Genomic DNA, 24288 nt, shown 5'->3' on the forward strand with positions numbered 1-24288 from the left:
GCTTTATCTAATATTATGGAAACAAATTAAGTTACTCTACATGAATTATCATCTAGGCAAATTGTTTAAGACAACGCCTAGTATGACGTTCGGGCGAGTGACAAGCATAGCTGTCACATAGAGAAAATATTTTTTTTTTGCATTTTGTTTTGTTTGTTTTCAGTCGTTTTGTAGTCCAACACTGTTCAAGTAATTGAATTGAATAGATTTTTATTTGTATCTATTACTTTTCTCAATAATGACAATCTATACTAATATTATAAATACGTAAGTAACTCTCTCTTTATTACCGGTCTGTACGATTAAACTGGTAAAATCAGTATATGATTTAAATGGAATTTGTTGTCGAGATTGGGTCCTGGAGATTCACCCCTCTTGGGTTTAGAATGGTGACAGATTGTGTACTGTATGTATTTTTAAATAAACGCGAACAAAACCGTCGTACTTTGAGTAGCGAAAACACAGGTTAATTTAAAATTAGCTTAACATAGCGCTATACGAAGCTATGTTTAGATGGAGAACCGGCTTTATACTAATGCGTCTTTTGATGTACTAATAACCTGTATGAGTGTATAGTGCATTCTGTTGAGACAAGTCCGTTTAATGCTCTTTTGTAGGAGCGCAAGTAATATGATATTAAGATAACATCTCGTCTGCTTATGAAGTAATATTGTTGGGTATATCGTGAGTTTTCGGCTCATTTGTTTTGTTACGCGCTCTGATTATAATATTAAAACAAAAGGTAGATGGAGCGCACGAAACGCAAAAGTGAAGCAACAAAAGCGAATACAAAAATAAATAATAATTCTTTGACATTTGGGTAATTGACAATTCGTGTATATGTCAATCTATATATATACTGATATTATAAATGTGAAAGTAACTCTGTCTGACTGTCTGTCGTTCTTTCACTATCAAAATGCTGAACCGAAATTGATGGAATTTCTTATGAAGCAAATTTGATTTCAAAAGTAGGACATTGGCTACTTATTCTGTAACACGTGACAATTAAACCACTAAAACGCGAGGGAAACCGCGGGCGACAACTATTTTATTTATTTATTTATTTATTTATTTATTTATTTATTTATTTATTTATTTATTTTTATTGTATAGGTTGGCGGACGAGCATATGGGCCACCTGATGGAAAGTGGTCACCATCACCCATAGACAATGACGATGTAGGAAATATTAACTATTCCTTACATCGTCAATGTGCCACTAACCTTGGGAACTAAGATGTTATGTCCCTTGTGCCTTAATTACTCTGGCTCACTCACCCTTCAAACCGGAACACAACAATCCTGAGTACTATTATTTGGCGGTAGAATAACTGATGAGTGGGTGGTACCTACCCAGACGGGCTTACACAAAGCCCTACCACCAAGAAATTATAAATAGTTTCAATACCTATCATATAGTTTTATGGTGTATTATTGTACCTTGAGTTGTTATTAATATATTGTTTTCTATCTTTACAGATAAAAGATCGGAACGCGAATGAATTCAAAAATAATAAAATCAAGAACTTCAAGAAGACTATATAATTTAATATCAATATTATGTGATAAAGAGTGTCGGCGTGTGTAGTGTCGGCCATTTTGTGTTATGGCAGCCATTTTGAATATGTTTCGGGTTAGAGCCGGCGGTATGCTGTTGCGTGTGGTGGTTCTGCTGTCGATAGCTGTGTACTCCTCATACGGTATGTGATTTTATATATTCGTCTAATTTTAATTAGTATTTTATCAACAACATCACATACATTAATTATTACACTCTGACCCCAATGTAAGTAGCTAAAGCACTTGTGTTGTGGAAAATCAGTAGTAACGACGGTACCACAAACCAGGCCTAAGACAACATAGACAACTAATGAAATTAAATAAAAAATCTTTTTTATTGTCTATGCTTGAATATTCTTTGTAGAAGTTTTGAGTTGTAATTTGTGGTTATAAACATATGAGAACTAGCGAATCAGATCTTAGGATAAAATATATTCACCTAAGTTGTAAGAAGAAGTGATATTTTATGTTGGTATAGATATATTTCAGGACTGACCTGATTGAACTTGGCACCCATTTAGATCTCACGTTGAAGTCAACAACTAAGGCCTCCATGGTCGAGTAGTATATACACCGGTTTTCATAGGTACGCCACTCGGAGGGCCCGGGTTCGATTCCCGGTCGAGTCGATGTAGGAAAGTCATTAGTTTTCTATTTTGCCTTGGGTCTGGGTGGTGACGGTACCTTCTGATTTATAAGATAATTACACAGGTGCTTTAGCTGGGTACATTGGGCGTCAGAGTAATGTATTCACATACATAACTCTGACGTTGACGTTGTCCAATTTTAATTTATTTATTATTTAAGGCCAATACCATAATATTGAACTTGGCTCTTATTTCAAATTTATGTTTTTGATGGGATTATGATTTAAAGGGAAAGTTTGCCAGTGTAACTACAGGCACAAATGACGTAAGATCTTAGTTCCCAAGGTTGGTAGTGCATTGACCATGTATGCCTACCATTTTAAATTAAAATATATATATTTTCGAACAGACGAACGGGTAAGCTACCTTCGAAGATGCTCGTTAATGCGATGTAGGCAATAAAATAAATTGGACGTCGTAGGATTACGGGTTCGAACCGGCACTACAATTTGTGGACAATTACGTATTATTATGAATAATATTTGTGCTGAGTCGTTGTGGTTTTGAAGAGTTGAAACTATTAGACCTTATTGTTTATTATATTCTTGTCAAGGTTTTTTCTTTCGTATCTTTATATGATAATCTTTGGTGCGTTTATGTTCGTAATATGCCAAGGCCATGGTGATGCTAAAGTCAAATTTATAGTCAAAAATAACGATAATACTATACGACTACCATAGATATTTTTATCTACATATTTGATGTAGTGTGTGCAAAGATTAATCTTAACAACAATTAGTATAAAACCTATTAATTTTTCTGAGATTTCAATTTGATACTTATATATATAGCTAAAATTAAACTGTTAACTAAAGTTTGATTCAAATAGGATTTTTTTTATAGTGACATTTCTCTCAATTCCTAAGTCTATGGTGAATGTAATGTGTTTTAGATGAATGCGTGGAAAAAGTGTAATAAATTCGTAATGTTATTATGAATCTACTGGCAGACGTGAGACCGTAATGACTCATTGGATATAAACCGTGAATCATTATCGAAGACTGCGGGCTCGAATTCGAATGATCACGAATATTTCTTCGTTTTTCATGTGATTTTGTGGTTGGGCTTTGTGGCAGAAAACAAAATCAAAATTTACTTTTATAAAGTAGGCTTTTAAAAGCACTTTTGAATTTAACTATTTTAAGTGAGGCTACCACAGTGCAGTAGTCATTTTAGTGGTGTTGGTGGTTCCGATTTGATGGGTGAGTGAGCCAGTGTAACTATATAAGGAATAATTGATATTTCTTACGACGCCGACGAGCTGAGATGGCCCAGTGGTTAGAACGCGTGCATCTTAACCGATGATTGCGGGTTCAAACCCAGGCAAGCACCACTATATATATGTGCTTAATTGTGTTTATAATTCATCTCGTGCTCGGCGGTGAAGGAAAACATCGTGAGGAAACCTGCATGTGTCTAATTTCATCGAAATTCTGTCACATGTGCATTCCACCAACCCGCATTGGAACAGCGTGGTGGAATATGTTCCAATCTCTCTCCTTAATGGAAGAGGAGGCCTTATCTCAGCAGTGGGAAATTTACAGGCTGTTACTTTACTTTACTTTACGACGCCATAGTTTATACATGCTGGTGGAAACTCACAATTAGGTGGTCTATGTACTCGACCGCTTAATTAAATAATTACAAAAGAAATTAAATTCAATTGTATTTATAATATATCGATTGTGTTTGGCAATAAACGATAAACGAACCACCTGTTCACTAAGACACTCTCAGATTCTATGGAGTGTAAACCAGTTTTAACCAGTCAACGTTTCCCCAACCCCGGGGATAATACGCCCTGAAGTGCCTCGGCCTGTAATTACACTGACTCACTCACCATAAACTCAGTAATATAACTGTTCTGACGGCTCTGGGTCATTAACACTGTTTAATTTAAAATAACAATGAAACTAAACGCCATTAAGAAAGCTATCGTTTGTTATTCACTAGCGACCCGCCCCGGCTTCGCATGGCTGATACTAAATATACTAGAATGTCTTTCAATGTTCAGTTTTATATATATAAACCTTCCCCTTGAATCAATCTATCTGTGAAAACTGCTTCAAAATGCGTTGCGTAGTTTTAAAGATCTAAGCATACATAGGGACTGACAGCGGTAAGCGACTTTGTTTTATAATATGTAATGATGATGATTATATAAATAAATGCGAATCACAATTTCACCGGTTTCGAATTTAGAATTTTAAAATATACCATCCACTCATGAGATATTCCACCGCCAAACCGCAGTACGAGTTAACCAGTGTAGCTGCAAGTACAGCGGACATAGCATCGCCCATTTACTATATATTTATTATAATTCTCAAAATAATACAAATCAGTTTTATACTATGAAGTAGGTGGTATCTACCCAGACGAGCTAGCATTTAGCCCTACTAAATACAATTATAGTTTTGAGTGTTATTCGAAACTTTGTAGTAGATGCTCTATCTCTATATCTCTCTCTATCTATCTCTTCTGACCTCAATATAAGAGCTTATATTGAGGTCAGAAGATATGGTTGGAGAGTGTATTGGATATAGAAAAGATAGATGTGAACGATCAAAAACAAACGAACAACTCCAGTCTGTAAATTTCCCACTGCTGGGTTCTACCTTCTGGGTCGTCTCGCCTCTTGAGAACCATCAGATGACGAATGACAGAGGAGATTGGAAGGCGAAGACATGCTGCAAAGCCACTAACCCCCCCCCCCCCACCCCACAATGTTATAATACCGAGCAGCGAAAACAAAGTAGCTGGGTACACTACCCGGTTATGTTTATGTATAATCCGACCGAAATTCTACTTAGTGCTTTCACAGCCATTAGTATCCGGATTCCGAGTAACCGCATCGGTAGTTGAGGTCTTCGCCGGCTCGCTACGGGTTAATTAGCCGGATAATTGTGGTGTGCGATTGTTTAGCGTTGCAAAACTATTGTTGTCTGATAATATTGCTTATTATAGTTCGATCGTTGTTGTTCAGTGGTTGTTTTTTAATCGAATGTCGATTCGAATCGGGCAGTTTTGAAGTTTATTCTGTTTCATCTCGTGCTCGGTGAAGGAAGAGTAGTGTGTTGGGAGAGATTATGACACATGTGTATCATTAACTTTTTTTTAGAATTAAAGTCTGATTAATAGTCAAACGAACGAACTGGAGATGGCCCAGTTAACCGATGATTGCGGGTTGAAACCCAGGCAAGTACCACTGAATATTCATGTGCTTGATTTGGGTTTATATTTCATCTCGTGCTCGGCGGTGAAGGAAAACATCGCGAGGAAACCTGCATGTGTCTAATTTCATAGTTATTCAGCCACATGTATATTCCACGAACCGGCATTGGAACAGCGTGGTGGAATTAAACCTTCTCCTCAAAGGGAGAAGAGGCCTTAGCCCAGCAGTGGGAAATTTACAGGCTGTTGTTGGCATCTGCTTAATATTTTAATCTTAATTTAAATCTGTTAATTCGATGCGATTTTCTTTTTCTTTTGTTACAGATTGCTTTGTAACAATCATAAAATATAAATTGTACAAATTATGCGTTCATATTAAAAAAAACGAATCTTTTATATCCCGTTCACATGTACAAATTAAGATTCGTAAAATAATTCAACAAATTCTCCTTCCTTAATGTGAACGGTCTACGGCGCTTTCGAAATCGTTCTATTTTTAACTAGCTGTCAAGTGTCAAACACGATGACAGATGGCGCTAACTGGCTAAGGCGAGGATTTGTGAAAAATCTGATGTGTTTAAGGTTTTGTCAGATTGATATTAAACGACGCGTGTTTTTAGTTGTATGTTGTATTTAACGAAGATGTGGTACTTAATTTAATACATTTGATTTATTTCTACATGAAAAGGAGAAACTCTCAGGTCTAATTATATTTCTTTCCGAAGCGATGGCAGGTTTTTATAAATCAAAATTAAAATTATTAGTTTTAAAAATTAAAATTATATACGTTTTAATTATGTATTTAAATTCTCATTTATCAATTATAATAATTGTTACCAATAGTTCAAGCACAGAAGGATTTATATAAAAACTTTAGATTTACCTATTACATGTGATTTATTATTTATTCAGCTATACTGACAGTTCTTCATTAATATAATATTTTTAACAGAAGTATATTCTGCTCAACTACTTATCTTTACTTTAATTTTACTTCCAAACTTCCAATGACAGCTTCACTATGGTTAAAAATGTCATTTTTCGCAATTCCATAATAAATATCAGATTACTTAGGATTTCGACCAATGATACCTCGTCAATTTATTTTATCCTCTTTTGGATACAAAATTTACTCTATTTTTAATAAGTATTGTTACCATATAACGTTAACATATTATAACATTTATTTAAAAATAAGTAACATTTTCTTTAAATAAATTTTAAGACCGCGTCGTCAAAACCGCTTTCCGTGTGAAGAGCGTTTTATTTTTATATTCGGTATTTAAGAATAAGTCACGTTTCGACTATTAGGAGACGGGGAAGTGTTACGATTTTAAATACGGAACGCGATAGCTTGTTTGACATTTGCTTTTTTTAAATTGTCACTTTTAAGAGGCAAAGGATTATGCCCAGGAGTATAAATAGGAGACTTATTTTTGGTTTTATTTTTTGCATCGATTTATTTAAAAAGCTGCACCTAATTGCTATCTATTTTATGTATGAGTTATGTATTGATTTTTGTTTTATAATCTATATAGGCGAACGATGAGTTACTTGCGGGTTCTTCTCGGTAGAATATACTTTCCTGACCGGTCGTAGGTTTTATATAGTATAGTATATAGTTAATGACGAATCAAATGTCCTTGTAGAAAACTACTTGAATTAAGTATATTTTGATATTTATTTATTTTTTGAAATGGTAAGCGGTCAGATCTTAACGCATGCGCTGATAGAAATATTAACGTCTTAACAAAAGCATATTTAAATATTGTGCAATCATTCTAGTAGTCAGTATATATTGCTAACTATAACTTTATCTCTGGAAAATTTTATGTAGAAAGATTTCGCATATCTGAAAGTATTGTCAGCGTTTGCTTGGAAAGCGCTCGGGGCAACAATTTTCTCTTCGCCTACACTATCTGCATAGTCTATATGATATATATCGTAAAGAATATATAACACATAAAAAATTTATAGCCAATTCTATCTTAAAACTATAATCTGCCATATCGAAAAGGTTTCATAACAATCTGATCAGTATTTACTCATTATCGATTTGATATCAGAATTATAATTACGAGGATGTTATTTTACAAAATATTAAATTAGAATTTGTTAAAAAAAGCATGTCCTGTAAATGTCCCACTGCTGGGTTATCTTTTCCCACTATCTGACACAAATTTGGTGGAATTTCATTAAAATTAAAAAATACAAATACAGTTTTCCTTATGATGTTAACTTAACCGAACATGAGATAAATTTGTAAACACGAATGAAGCCTACAAAAATTCATAGGTGATTTTTCTAGGTCTGAGTTTGAACCCGCAATCATCAGTTCAGTTGCGAGCTTTCGAACCACTGGGCCATTCCGTCCCCCGTAAGTGTGTAAAGTTATAACAAAATAAGTAATCGTTCGCGTTACCGATCGTACTCCCCCCCTCTGAGTCTAAGTCCACCTTGTATCTTATTACCGCGGCTCAAGTCACGGAATCCTTTGAAGTTATTACGAGACACGGTTCTATCGTTTATGGAAATAACTTTTAAATAAATCTGTAGAGTTTGAAATGCATTTTGAAATGAACAGCGGTGTCCGTGGAGTCGCATTGTTTTTTTTTCTAGCGTTCGGTATAGTGGATCAATAATTGTATTTTGTAAACATAAGTTGATATGAAGATACAAAAACAACAGCCTGTAAATTTCCCACTGCTGGGCTAAGTCCTCCTCTCACTTTGAGGAGAAGGTTTGGAATATACTTTACGTTGTTCCAATGCGGGTTGGTGGAATACACATGTGTAAGAATTTCTATAAAATTAGACACATGCAGATTTCCTCGCGATGTTTTCCATCAACGCCGAACACGAGATGTATTATAAACACAAATTAATCACATGAATATTCAGTTGTGCTTGACTGGGCTTGAACCGGCAATCATCGTTAACATATTTTATATTAACTTAGTTTTATATATCAATAATACTAAAAATGGCCAAATTTAACTTAAGACTTAGTGTTCCTCTAAAATTTAAATCGTCACCAGATTATCTGTCATTACTTGCAATATTATTGAATAACTTATATTTACTCAGTACCCCACAACTTTGGTTTTCTAATAACTGGGTCATCTCGGCTCTAATAAGCATGTTACATGTGACAATTATTTCAAAATATTTAGTGCTAACAATTCGTGTCCTCTCCACGGTTTCCCGTCTCATTGATTCATTGCTCAAGGCGGGGGTTTTTGAATTTATGACGATTGGTGAGGCTCGCTTCCGTTAAGCTTACAGTTCAGCTTACAGTTTAAACGTAAATAATTGTTGCTACTAAGTGAGATTTTACTAGACATTATTTATGTATTTCTATTCGATAATAATCCTTGTAATATCTTCGTCATAATCTCACCAAAAAATTGTTTCAAATTAAATACGGAAAGACAGAAGTTCCTTTTTTGTTTGTGGATTTTATTTACTGCTGTATATAGTATATAACGAAGAGTTAGGCATTTACTCTTATTACTTATTAGACATGATGATATTAAAAATATAAGTCTAGTCGTACACGTTTTCAACATTTAAAAAATACAGTCATATTATTTAAATACAATTATATATGTATGTACTGCATACTGCCTGGAAGTCAACAAGTATTAATTACTCCACGCTTTCTTATCATCTATAAAATCTAGTAAAAAATAATATGCCTTTTTTACCAATGTTTTTTTTTTTACAAACGATTTGAATTTACGAAAAGTCAAAAATGTCAGCGGAATTTTATATTATGTTATTTTTTATATTCTAAGCTTTTAAAAACTCTTTCTATTTTGTATTTCAATATTATTTCCCATACGAAGTAACCGTATCGATAAATAGTTCTAATTTCGTTTTCGTTCGAATTTTAAAAAGGGAAGCACTCGACATTCAACATGGCTGACGTTATTTCAGTGTTGCCATCAATTCCCTAACCCGCCCGTTCAGGGTAATTTGCCGAGACGTATACCTCCTTATTATTTATGCTACGTTCATTGGCACAGACGTTTTAAGTTGAATTTTATATTTCTTGTTCATTTTTCCGAACGTTCGGACGCCATTAATGTGCCGTGGCGCGAAATGTTGACAGGTGACGAACGGTTCCCGCCTAAATTGTTTAACGACAAACGTTTCGAAGTCGTCCATCTTCTTTAAGAATAACGTATAAATATTTAATGGTTTTGTTGAAATTAATTATCGAAAGGGTTATGCATTCGTTCGTCCATTGTTTGTTATGGTTTTGTCTGTCCGTCTGTATAACGTATTTAGTACGAAACGGGAATGTGAATTTCTTCGCCACGACTTTTGTAACCCGGTAATGGAATTATAGTTTATTTTATTGTTCTCTGTGAAATATTTTATATGCCGACGTTAGTGTTTTATACAGTTTTAATAAAAGTTTTTAGTGAAATGGATTTTGATATATATATTTTTTGGTTATTATAAATGTTCGGTGTTTTTGTTCCATTTTTAAAATAATTTTCAATGTAAAATTAACAGATAATTAAGGCTCGGATAGGAGGATTACATGTGAAAGATTTTAATCAGACAAATTCGGATTTCGAGTCGAGTACGAGATAAAATCATCTACAAATTCTGATAAGTTCAACTCTGGAGCCTTCAGGAGTAGAGTGAACAGGTGTTTTTTGGATGGGCGTGTACCACTTGTGTTTACTTGGTAGTAGGGCTTTGTGCAAGCCCGTCTGGGTAGGTACCACCCACTCATCAGTTATTCTACCGCCAAATAACTGTACTCAGTATTGTTGTGTTCCGGTTTGAAGGGTAAGTGAGCAATTATAACTACAGGCACAAGGGACGTAACATCTTAGTTCCCAAGGTTGGTGACACATTGACGATGTAAGGAATAGTTAATATTTCTTACAGCGTCATTGTCTATGGGTGATGGTGACCACTTACCATCAGGTGGGCCCATATACTCGTCCGCCAATCTATACCATAAAAAAAAGAAAAAAAACCACCTTCAACTTCAACTACACTTTCTATCAGGTGAGATGGAATACAAACGCCTATTACTTTACAAATATATAATATTAAAAAATTAAAAAAATCAACTTTTCCAAGTTTGAATCTGCGGATTCACAAAAGATTCACGTATCCTAACAATTTCATCTAGCAATCATATTTTTTTTATAAAGACCAAGACATTAATAACATCTCGTAAGATTACCGCAATAAATCTCCAAGTTATTCCAGTTAAAAGACGTTTGAACTACATCGTAATCCAATTAGTCATGTCCTGAGTGCGGTCGTCGAGACTTCTCCGAAAAAAAATTTCAGCGTGACTAACAAGAGATAGGCTTGTTTGTATTTCGATAAAACGATGTATCATATTGATACCAAGTCATTATTAAATAACTAACTACAGGCACATAACATCTTAGTACCCAAGGTTGGTGGCGCATTGGCGATGTAAGGAATGGTTTAATGTTTCTTACAGCGCCTTTGTGGCGCCTTTGTGTGTAGGTGGCCCATATGCTCGTCCAACCAATAGCATAAAAAAGTATTAAACAACAAACAACAACAAAAGCCTCTAAATTCCCACTGCTGGGCTAAAGGCTTCCTCTCCCTTTGAGGACAGGGTTTGGAACATATGCCACCACGCTGTTCCAATGCCGGTTGGTGGAATACACATGTGGCAGAATTTCTATGAAATTTGTCACATGCAGGTTTCCTCACGATGTTTTCCTTTACCGCAGAGCACAAGATGAATTATAAAGACAAGTTAAGTACATGAATCATGGATTTGAACATCGCAATCATCGGATAAAATGCACGCGTTCTAACCACTGGGCCATCTCGACTATAAAAAAAAGTATTAAAGCTTCATCAAAATTATAACACCTCGCACTATCTCTTCGCTAGTGACAGGAGGGCTGGTACGTTTTTGGCCCAGAGGATTGGAATTGCGATTCAACGGGGAAATACTGATAGCGTTCTTGCCACCATTCCACGCGGTCAAGATTTATACAGTAAATGATGAAATTTTATTAATTCTTATGTTAATAAAGTATAAGCTATACCAAGTGGCCTATTTGTATGTTTTAAATGCTGGAGAGTTTGTTTGTTTTACGTTGATGGCAAAGTTTTTTTTGGAACTAAGTTTCTTTTAAGCGGCTTACAGTAGAGAGAACTGATAGATATCGTCACGTAAATAAAATCCGTTATCCCCCCAGACGACCTTTCTCCTCCCTTTCTCTTTATCATTATTTAAACTTAATTTTTGTTATTGTTTTAGTTCTCATTGGGTTTTTTAATAATAATTTTTAGTAGTTTATTTATAATCAAACGTTGTTAATTTAATTCATTGTCTGTTTGTTCTCAACGGATGTTCTACGGCACCTTTCTTATTCGTTATTGTTGTAGCATAAGTTGCTTCTTATTACATCTGCTTTCTGCCACCGAGAGTCCCGTCAAAATCGCTCCAGCCGTTCCAGAGTGACATTAGTCGGAACAAACAGACAGAAAAAAATTGCAAAAAGTGATATATTTGTATTCGTACCGCGTATACAAATATATTTGGTAAAAAGCGTTTATTTTAATATTACAAACAGACACTAAAATTTTGTATATATCTACACCGTCCATTGACATATCTCTGCAGGAATATTACCTTACTGCATCTTTCATTTGCGTATTTATTGATGTATCCGCTATATTGGTGTAGATTCAGGGTATACAATTCGACGCTGCGAGCCTAAATAGCGTAGCAGTTACCATACTCATTAGCCAATATGTTAAATGGTAAATAATCTAAATTGAACGCGTCCGTAACCGCGGGGCAAAGTTAGTATATAATAAAGGTGTAATTAGGTCGCGTACACATTACCGATGCAAAGCTCGAAGCCGTAATTTTTTTTTAAATGTTTATCCTTTTTAATTATTTATTTGTTTGAATATGGGGCATTTTATGGATCTTTTTAATGGAAACTCGTAAACTTGCAATGCTTCTATTCGTCTTTATGGATTTATAAAATAAACCTATGCTCCAAATTTGAGCTTTCTCGACTCGGCAGTTTTGCTGTCAGATAATATGGGACAACATCACATACATTACTCTGATCCCAATGTAAGTAGCTGAAGCACTTGCGCCATGGAAATCGGAAGTAACAACGGCACCACAAACACCCAAGACACGTAGAAAACTAATGGTAATCTACACTGACTCGGCCAGGAATCGAACCCGGGACCTCAGAGTGGCGTACCCATGAAAACCGGTGTACACACCACTCGCCCATGGAGGTCGTCAAGTATAATGGTAACACTGGTAATTAAATAGACGCGTATTTGACGGTATCTTACTAATATAATAAGTCTGAAATTTTGGACGTGTTTCACTCCGAAACGGCTGAATGGATTTGAACGTTATTTAGTAAGGAGATTATAAACTGGAATAGTAATGTAAAACTATATATAGTAATAATAGTAATGTGCCATGGTCGAAGGCGAAAAACTAATATATGAGTTAAAAGTTGTAGATGTTATTTTTCTGGTCTTAAAATCAATTGGTATTTTGAATATTGGACAGCATCACATACGTTACTCTGATCCCAATGTGAGTAGCTTAAGCAATGTGTGTCTTGTGTTATGGAAAATAAGAACGTGTACGGACGCGACCTAATTACACCTTTATTATACTAACTTTGCCCCGCGGTTACGGACGCGTTCGATTTAGATTATTCACCATTTAACATATTGGTTAATGAGTATGGTAACTGCTACTCTATTTAGGCTCGAAGCGCGGAATTTTATACCCTGAATCTACACCAATATAGCGGATAAAGTTGTAGATGTTATTTTTCTGGTCTTAAAAATAATTGGTTTTTTGAATATTGGACAACATCACATACGTTACTCTGATACCAATGTGAGTACCTTAAGCATTGTGTGTCTTGTGTTATGGAAAATAAGAAGTAACGACGGTACCACAAAAACCTAAAACCAAGATTATATAGAAAAGTAATGAACCCTTTATACGTCGACTCGGTCGGAAATTGAACACAGAACACCAGAGTGACACTATTCGCAAAAGCCTCTTGGGGCAAATTTTAAATAATATGATTGAAAGCACTTTATTTTTAATATTCTTTTTTACCTTCATCAGTTATCTATATATGCTCCAAATCTTCGCCTCAAAGGGAGAGGAGGCTTTAGCCCAGCAGTGGGAAATTTACAGGCTGTTGATGATGATGATGCTTATCGATGGTTTAAGGTGAAATAGCGTCATTCTAATCTGCAGTTACCGTTGCAAGTAAGAACCAGCAAACAGCCGACTGCTGGTACATCAAAGAAAACTTTGTCTAAGAATATTTAACGATTTACAAGCTTTCACTGTCATATTTGATTTTTTCTTTAATGTATCGTATTCAATAAACTTTTTAGCGATATTATATGGGGTATCTATTAATATTTCAATGGCGTTTCCGATAGAATCTTAACAGGATTTGAGGACATATGTGAAACATGTGCGCGGTGAACAGAAGGCGTGGAGTGGTTATTGCTTATAAAATAATTTTGTTTAGTTATTTTATGTTTGCGAGTCCGGTGTTATTTATACAGTTCTTAATTATAATTTAACTATTCGTTTGTGTTATTGTGTCGGAATAAAATACCGAAAAAAAAACTTTTCACATAATATTGGTAATTATTTATAGGTCTGGGTTTTTATGACAATACGAGTATTGTTTTTTTTGTAAATACTAATGATTATGTCTTCACGAGATGGCAACACTTACCTGCCTTTTTTAAAAATGAAAATAAAACGATATTATATATTTTCCTTTTCTTTAATATAATATTGTAAATTTAACTATATAAAACACATCGAAGCGGTTTTTTTAACGATATAAAAATAAATATCACAATAACGACTCCATAACTTTTTGAATATAATATTGGTGACAGTTTAAAAGATCGTTATAAAGAATGAGTCGGGGATACATTACGTGTCGTCGTATTATTATGAGATATGTAAAAAAAACAACAAGACCGTTTTATGTTTAGTGTTATGACGTATATCGGGTTCTGTAGTATTCATTTTTTCATCAACAACAACAACAGCCTGTAAATTTCCCACTGCTGGGTTAAGGCCTCCTCTTCCTTTGATGAGAACGTTTGGGACATATTCCACCACGCCGTTCCAATGTTTCGTGGAATGCAGATTTGGCAGAATTTCTATGAAATTAGACACATGCAGATTAGCTTACGATGTTTTCCTTCCCCGCCGAGTACGAGAAGAATTATGAACACGAATTAAACACATGATTATTCAGTTGCTTGCCTGGGTCTGAACCCGCAATCATTGCCATCTCGGCCCAGTTTCATCGATAAATTAAAATCAATTTTTAAAAAATACCATAAAGCGCTAGATACCACAAGTAGTCTAAGCGTATGCTTTGTGTTTGAAGAGCTGTAACTTTAGTTTGTGTTCGTGTAAATGCGTCGTTATAAACTTTAAAGGTAATAAATCGAATCGATGAAGGTATTACCTTAGTAATTTTGTTGCTCAAATAGCTGTAATTGATATTGAAATCATTTTATTTTTATGGTGTTTGAGCATGGCTGGGGTGACGTCAGCGTAGGTATAAAAATGACTTATATTGTTGTGTTCTAGTGGCAAAGGTGAGTGAGCCAGGCACTAGGGAGATCTTAGATCCCAGGTTTGGTGGTGCATTGATGAAGTGAGGGTGACAGCGCAGCGCTCATGTGTGGACAGTGCTGATCACATACCATTATAAGTGGCCTAATGTGGTAATACTCGTTGACTTCCAGGAAGAATATATTACATACATATGTAATTGTAGTTAGTTAATCAGACTCTGTTTGATGATAAAGTGTAAATAGGATCTGCATTCCGATCAGGTGGTAGCTTCACTTAATATAGTGTAACTTCAGTAGTTCGGGATGGCCAAAATAATATTATCGTTTTACAATGATGCTTCAATGTCTCTATCTTTTGTTAGAATGCCCCACGCTATAGTCCAATTGTTTTATAATGACAGCTCAATCATATTTAAAATAAGAAATAGTGTTACATGCCAGTATTAAATGCTATGCCACATAAAATAATATTAATTACAGTTTTACAAATTATTGATCAATTAATAACAATATTAATTGTATATAATAAAGTAAATTCAATAGCTCCTGCTATATTAATAATATGCAATAATAATATGATATAAATTATGATATAGAATCAAATGTCATAAAACCGTATTGAAGGCTCAGGTAACTCTCGTAACAATAGTTTGTTAAATCACGATTCAAAAGTATGTGTCTATTAGAATAAGGTATATTTTGATTTTGAATATGATATGTCCTGCGTAGTTGGCTGATCTTCCATGATCTTGATAGCTGTGGCAGAAGTCGGTCCAGATCATCATCATCAGATACTATACATACATACCTACTTTTCAATATTTTTCCTTTTCGAAATCTTCATTCTAGTGATGAGGTAATTCTTGTTATATGTATCTGCTTCACATTTTGCTTCATTTTGTGTTTGATCAATTATTAGGTATATCAGCGTAGTCACCAGGTAACACCCACTCATTAATTATTCTGCCATCGCGTATATTCGACGCAAATATCAATACTCTGTATGGCTAGGTTAGCTTTAACGTTTAATTGAATTCTGTAACGTGATGATTCAAAAATGTTTTCATTACTCAACTCGAACTAGTATTTTGGGTGTTTATTTCGATATTTGCGTTTTACTTTTTTATTCGGTAACGGTTATGTCGCTGGAAAAACGTCTTACGCGTTTCCCCCACTTGCAGTGGGGGGGGGGGGGGGGGGTATGCGGGCCTCGCCGGTGCCCTGCCCTGTACGAGCTCCCACTAAAAACCAGCGAAATCCTTTCCGTATTTTCCGTGGGCGCAGACGCAAATGGAAATCCTATTCCAATAGAAGGACGGAAAAAGATATAAAACCTTAGATTTACGTATTTAATACGCTTTGCTTTAATAACTCAGCTATATTGTGCACTACTAACTACTATATAGTAAAAGTTTGTCATTAATAAATCTATTTGTTTATAATATAACACTATTATACTTATCTATCTACTTAAATTTTACTTCAACGTCGACGTTCAAACGCCATTTTTTGGCAAATCCATAATAAACATCAAAGATTATCTGGCTTTCGACCAATGACATCGCCTCAATTAGATAATCCCGTACTATAAAATCTCACGTGTTCTAGAATTTTAATTTCGATAAGCAAATAAGTTTTCAATGAATAAAGCCCATTATTTAATGAGTCTCCTTAGCGAACTTCAACAATACGCGTCAAAGGAATTCATCTCTCGGTAACCTCATAAAAGACTCGTACCCCTTTTTATGACCAACAATCGTCTTGTTCCAACGTGTCTCTGTATTTGCCGAGGTAACATTAATCCTTTGCTTTGTATTAAGAATATTAATTATTTGCGGTGTTGTATTCTTACTTTTGTGTGTGTAACAGACATGGCGTGTATAAGATCTTAGTTAGTTCCGGTGGTTGGTTGTGCTTTGTGGACATTTTTTGTTTTATTGTTTTTTTGAGGTAGGAGGATTGGCATATTACTGTAGACCTTGGCAATGTTAGAAATATTTGCCATTCTTAATTGTGCATAATCTTGGAAAATCAGTCACTTGTCAGTTATGTCCCCAAGTATGTGATTATATTAGGTCATTCACACAGACAAAAAAACATTCACTATTTTTGTGTTCGGATTTGAAGTATTTTCTACCGGAAAATAGGTTATGTGTGGGGCATTTTAACCCAAGTGGACTTTTACACAAAATACTTAGTAGAATTTTTTATATACGTATATGATTATTACAGTTACAAGTTCTTTGGTAGAATCTACATTCGAAACCGGTGCGGTGTTTTTGATTTATTTTCGTAATATATCAAGTAATCGTTATTTAATAGAAATATATTTAAGTATGTCTTTATCTTTGATTAATTATTTCAATCACCACAACGAAATATGGTAGGGCTTTGTGCAAGCCCGTCTGGTTAGGTACCACCCACTCATCAGTTATTCTACCGCCAAATAACAGTACTCAGTATTGTCCGATTTGAAGGGTGAGTGAGCCAGTGACACATTGACGATGTAAGGAATAGTTAATATTTCTTACAGCGTCCTTGTCTATGGGTGATGGTGACCACTTACCATCAGGTGGCCCATATGCTCGTCCGCCAACTTATACCATAAAAAAAAGAAAAAGAAAGGAATCAACCAACCAAATTACTATTCACTTCTTTTTTGTAATTATGAAGTTTTAAATTTTAATCGAAACAAATAGGTTTCTAACAATATAAGAGCAAGAACATAACGCTATTGTTTCAAGTAATAATATACTTTTACTTGTATTTTCATATTTAAAATAATGTAATACATAATCATTAACGAAGTCCTTATGTAATTAAAACAATGAAACTAATTTTAATATATAAAAAAAGTATTTCTTTTTTCATACACACTTGCATCCTCCGGATTCGGCGTCGGAGCAGAACGGCTCGAGAGCTTGGAAAGCTTCCAAAGTCTGAGACCGTGGAAGCTTTGTGAATAATATTCTAACAGCATTTATTAAATTCCTAGACCGGTAATGTCCTCGGTAATTGTGGTGTTTGTAATTAAATCTTATATGTTGTGAAAATGAATCGCTGGTTAGTCGAAAATTATGGAATTTACACTAACTTCGCTCATGGCGGTAGCTTAAAAAATACAGGTATCAAAGGTAATTATCGAAAATTCTCAGAAAATTCTCAGCGGAGGCTTGAAGTAGGCAGTTTATATCCGGCTCGAAGGACCAAAAAATATCTTAGTGTTCACACCGTAGACAATTTCGCAATTTATAAATGCTAGTCATTTATGATTAGAAAATAGTTGAAACCAAACCACTATCTACCTAATCTAACCACCAATAAAAGTTTATTTAGAAAACAAAAATAGGCTTTTGTTTAAACATTGGAGTCGTAATTATTGTTATTTGTCATCAAATTAAACTAAAGCAAGACCGACTTATTAATCTAGGTTATATGTTTCGTATAATAAAATCATTATTGGTTTGTACAACTTACTTTGTAAATGTAATCCATATTATTATTATTATTATAATTGTGAAAGTAACTCTGTCTGTCTGTCTGTCGTTCTTTCACAAACAAACCACTAAAGCGAATTTGATGAAATTTGGTATTAAGCTAACTTGAACTCCAAGAAAATACATGGGCTACTTATTTTGCCTAAAACATGACAACCAACACACTATAAGAACTAGCGCGCACTGGTAACTTTTGTCACGGTGACTGTTTGACGTTACGACGTGACATTTGTGTCTGCATCTGTACATATTCACGGACTTGACAAGAGTGAGGAAACAGTCGCCGTGACAAAAGTTACCAGTGCGCGCTAGTTCTAACTCGAGCGAAACCGCGAACGAAAACTAGTTGAATATACACTTGAAAATGTTAGCAGATACTCAATTAAGAGTAACTAACGTACCAGTCGATGACGTTATACGAAGTAACGTACGGACGCACTAATGAAATGCCCCGTGGAAGGATACACTAAATCAAAGGCCACGCCCCATCCGGTGGATGAGAGTGAATTTCTTGATTTGGTGAGTAATTCTTGTAACTACGAAAATAAACAAGTGTTCTAAATTTTTAAATACCAATAACAATAGAGAATGTTGTCCTTATAGTTGAAAAAGTACAAAGCTGAGATAAATTAGAACGCGTGCCTGAATATATTCATGTGCTTAATTTGTGATAAATCATCTCGTACTCGGCGGTGAAGGAAGACATCGTGAGGAAACCTGCATGTGTCTAATTTCGTACAAATTATGCTATATGTGTATTCCACTATTCCGCATTGGAACTGCGTGGTGGAATTTGTGCCAAATCTTCTACTCAAAGGGAGAAGAGGCCTTGGCTCAACAGTGGGGAATATACAGGTTGTTGTTGTTGTATATTGAAGTGTCGAAAATGTGTCCTATTTAATCGTCGATAAAATTGTAATAAGTATGAGCAAACTGAATCGCACTGCTAGATATGACGATAATTGTATTAATCTATAAATTTAAATACATCAATAACAATTAACAATATTTTTAGTTCTGAACTTATAAGTTTATATCTAGATATTACTAGTTGTCATAAGACATATTTTGTGATAGTTTTTCACTTCTTAGGGCTGTGTGCAAGTATTACCAACTCATCAGATATTTCACAGTTAAACAGTAATACTTTGTATCATTGTCTTTCGGTTTTGAAGTGTGAGTGAGCCGGTGTAAATGCAGGAACAAGGGGCATAACAATAGTCGCGAATTGTCGACTTAAGAAATGATTAATATTTATTTATTTATTTATGTACCAACAGAATATACAGAGAATTATATACAAGAAAAATGTGTACATAGGGATAACTTATCTCTAACAAGAGATCTCTTCCAGAAACCCTGAAGCTAGTGGAGATTATTTGTAGTACAGATTTATGGTGTAGGTACAATATCAATTAGTTTTATATTATAAAATTCAAGCAGACTTAACGATAAATTAATATATTACACACTAAATACAAATAAATACATTAATATATACCTATATATATACATATACACATATATATTATTATTATATACATATATATACATTCAACGTACATAGATACAAAAAAATATATATATATATAAATACATACATATAAAATAAATTAAACTTAAGTGGAAAGAAAGTGTTGCTTGACTCTGATTTTAAACGAATTTATTGTAACATTATTATAGAAAATATTATCGGGAAGAGAGTTCCATAGGCGAGCGGCAACAACGGAAAACGAGTTACCATAGGAAGTAGTATTAAAAAATGGTACCTCAAGAGTTTTCGACGCCACACATGCGCGTACTGGTCTTTCACGAGCAGGACAGAACAGAAAACGCTCATGTAGGTAATCAGGGCTACCATGTTTTAATATTTTAAAAAGAAGCGATAAAATGTGCAAGCTCCGGCGAAGTCGGATAGGAAGCCACTTTAACTGACGTCGATATTGAGAAATGTGATCAAATTTGTGCAGACCGTAAATGAAACGAATGCACAAATTTTGAAGTCTATCTAGTTTGTCAAGCAGCTCATCATTCGCATCAAGATAGCAAACATCAGCGTAGTCCAGGATGGGAAGAAGAAGGGATTGTGCAAGTAAAATTTTTGTTTTGAAAGGAAGGAAGTTCTGCAAACGTTTTAGAGAATGCAGAGAGAAATGGACACGTTTACTGACTTCGTTAACCTGAGCTCTCCATGATAAATTGCAATCTATAACTAGCCCCAGATTACAAGCTTGGTCACTATATGCAATTTTAGTTCCACCATAGACAATTGATGGTACAATATCCCAATTAATCTTGCTACGTAACTGTCTGGTACCTATTATCAATGCCTTCGACTTCAAGGGATTAACAAGAAGCCCAAAGGATGCAGCCCAGTTCTTAATTTTTGCAAGATCATAATTGATATCATGTATGGTCGAACACAGATTTGATAAGGTGGCGTGTCTATAAAGTTGTAAATCGTCTGCATAGAGATGGTAGTGAGAAGAAATGAATAATATTTTGTACGGCGACAATGTCTATAGGCTGTGGTAACCACTAACCATAACAAGGCCTATTAGCCATCTACAGTGAACATGAAAAATAATATGTATGTTATATACAGATAATTAATGGTTAAATATCACCCTAAAACCATGCGTAACGCAAAATCAATGATGACCAAATCTCTCGAAACAGGGGGCGCTGGTTCCCCAGTGTAATCGCACACACATAAATCGTCGAAATCCAATTGTAGGAGCTATTACTTACACGACAGACATTTAAAGAAAATTTATGTCACATTGCACAAATAAAGTTGCACTCTTGTGATTTTATATAAACACACTTAATCCTGGCGTTAATCTGTACTAGGAAAAAAACAGCCTGTAAATTTCCCGCTGCTGGGATAAGGCCTCCTCTTCCATTAAGGAGAGAGTTTGGAACATATTCCAACCACGCTGTTCCAATGCGGGTTGGTGGAATTCACGTGTGGCAGAATTTCGATGAAATTAGACACATGCAGATTTCCTCACGATGTTTTCCGTCACCGCCGAGCACGAGATGAATTATAAACACAAATTAAGCACATACATATATACAGTGGTGTTTGCCTGGGTTTGAATCCGAAGTCATCGATTAAGATGCACGAGTTCTAACCACTGGGCCATCTCATCTCTTATGTGTGTGAAACATGCATATTATAGTATAGTATAAAATTTTCCTAGTCAGGAATGGAGAGATTTTCTTTTATTATGCCTTTGCGAAAGCGAGGCAGCTAGTTTTAGATATAAATGCAAAAGTGACTTAGTCTTTGATGCTTTCACGTTATAACTACTCAACTGTTTGTCATGAAATCTATACTAATATTATAAATCTGATCTATCTGTCTATCTGGTGCTCTTAAACAGCCAAATCCATGGACCGAATTTGACGATTTTGTTGTATAAAGCAAACTTGTAAACTCCAATAAATAACATGGGGTACTTTTTTGGCCTAACACAAGACAACCAACCGCCCAAAACGCGACCGAAACAGTGTTCGAAAACTAGTTAAACATATTGAAATAAAACTAGTTTTAACGGATTTAAATCGCGTATATTAATTATTTTTATCATCCCGACGTTTCGAGTACTTTACAGCGTTCATGGTCACGGGTAGACTGAGGTGACATTTGTCTATTTGAAGTACAAAAGAAATATTAAAATCGTTGGCGGTAGTTGTAAATAATGTATAAATATACGTCGGGATGATACGTTAAAACTAGTTTTATTTCAATGTGAAATAATCGCGAAAATCTAAGACAACATTAGTTAAACATAGGTCTGCGTAATTAGGGTCTAGCCTAACTAAGTTTCCCAAGCAAAGAGTGGGAACTAGTTTTGAAATAATCTTTCGTTAAGACATTAAGCTCGTTTCATTCACAATCAATCAATACCCTCAAATTCCATTGAAATGATTGTAATCAACCGAAACATCGGTTCATTTCGTTCGTACCGTTCATTCGTTCGACCGGTCGTCGTCCCATCAATTCCGAGATGTCACCTAAACCCTTATTCGATGTCAATTCGTATTGTAATGTTTGTTTTGTGGGTTTTTTTTTTATCTTGATGTGATGTTACGATGTTTGCGATCTTTTGTAATATCCAAGGAGGCCGACTCGTAACATGTCAGAACTTTTTAAAGGGTACTACAGAACGGATTATATAAGTTTTTGGTTTTTTATTTTTATTTTCTGTACTTGTTTTTGAATTATATCACGATATAGTATAAAACAAAGTCGCTTTCTCTGTCCCTATATCTATGCTTAAATCTTTAAAACTACGAAACGGATTTTGATGCGATTTTTTTTTAATAGATAGATTGATTCTTAAGGAAGGTTTTTGTATATAACACATGGACAATATAGTAAAGAAACACTGATAATTTTAGAAGTTTCTAATTTGATATCGTACCCGAATTGCACCCGTGCGAAGCCGGGGCGGGCCGCTAGCTCGTAAAATAAGACAACTAGGCTTTGGAAAGGTGATGATGTTTGACAAAGCTTTTGATCAGTTTATTGTTTTGACTGCCTCTTTCATGCAATGCCTAGATTTACTGTCTCAGATTTCGAAGTCATAGATTGAAACCCAGGTCAGTCGATAAAAAGTTAATTAGTTTCTTGGGAATATCAATTTAAGTTTTTTTTCGTCCAACCTTATCTCTGAACTAGGTGTTGTCTGCGGCTCCTCTTGCATTTTGTGGGATTGTTGTGTGTCAGAAAAATAAGTATGGCCTTCCTTGGAATTCAAATATGCTTCATACCAAACTTCATCAAATTCGATTCAGCGGATTGGTAGTGAAAGACCGACAGACAGACACAGTTACTTTCACAACAACAGTCTGTAAATTCCCACTGCTGGGCTAAAGGCCTCCTCTCCCTTTGAGGAGAAGGTTTGGAACATATTCCACCACGCTGTTCCAATGCGGGTTGGTGGAATGCACATGTGGCAGAATTTCTATGAAATTTATCACATGCAGGTTTCCTCACGATGTTTTCCTTCACAGCTGAGCACGAGATGAATTATAAAGACAAATTAAGCACATGAATCAGCGGTGCTTGCCTGGGTTCGAACCCGCAATCATCGGTTAAGATGCACGCGTTCTAACCACTAGGCCATCTCGTTACTTTCACTGAAATATTCATTGAAAGTATTAAGTTTAAACATGTTTAATATATGTATTCACCAATACATAATCTATTTATGACTCCAAATATGTATTACTAGTTGCACCCCTACAGTATCGACCGCGTGTCTGCTTACAACTTCAAATTTGTTACTTGCATGTATAATTCATCAACCCCTACTTCACCCTTGACTGAGCGTCCTTGAACGGGCATGTTTGAACATGGCCTTTCTCTTGCTTTGCTTCCTTTTTTTCACAACAAATTACATTAAAATAGATTCATTCCAATCCGCGAAAGCTTAACAGAAATTGATAGATAGATAGATACATTCGCATTTATTTGTATTAGAAAGAAAGTAAGAAATGTTTTTTAGGACACGGCACAGTTATAAAAATAATGAAAATTATCATAAATTTAAAAACAACAAAAATAGAAAACATATTAACTATTATAACTACTGACGAATATAATATATTAATACCAGTGGCGGATTTACAAATTTGCCGCTAGTAGGCTATTCAATTTTTGCCACCCCAAGTGCCTTCTGAAATTCAATACTTTAGTTTTGTTTTTAATCGTATTAATTACATTTATTCTGAAATTGCAACTTTATGCTTTGT

General features: G+C 34.9%; 1 protein-coding gene across 2 annotated transcripts in view; it reads left to right on the plus strand.

Moving 5' to 3' along the window:
• LOC124541924 overlaps positions 1-24288 on the plus strand; it is a 255761-nt gene that overhangs the window by 40227 nt on the left and 191246 nt on the right. For both annotated transcript variants that reach the window (XM_047119855.1, XM_047119856.1), the window contains exon 2: positions 1483-1703. In XM_047119855.1, the coding sequence (XP_046975811.1) occupies positions 1610-1703 (94 nt within the window). In that variant the 5' untranslated portion in view covers positions 1483-1609. The remainder of the gene's footprint in view (positions 1-1482; positions 1704-24288) is intronic.

Source organism: Vanessa cardui, chromosome 29, assembly GCF_905220365.1.
Source record: "Vanessa cardui chromosome 29, ilVanCard2.1, whole genome shotgun sequence".
NCBI classification, from domain to species: Eukaryota; Metazoa; Arthropoda; class Insecta; order Lepidoptera; family Nymphalidae; genus Vanessa; species Vanessa cardui.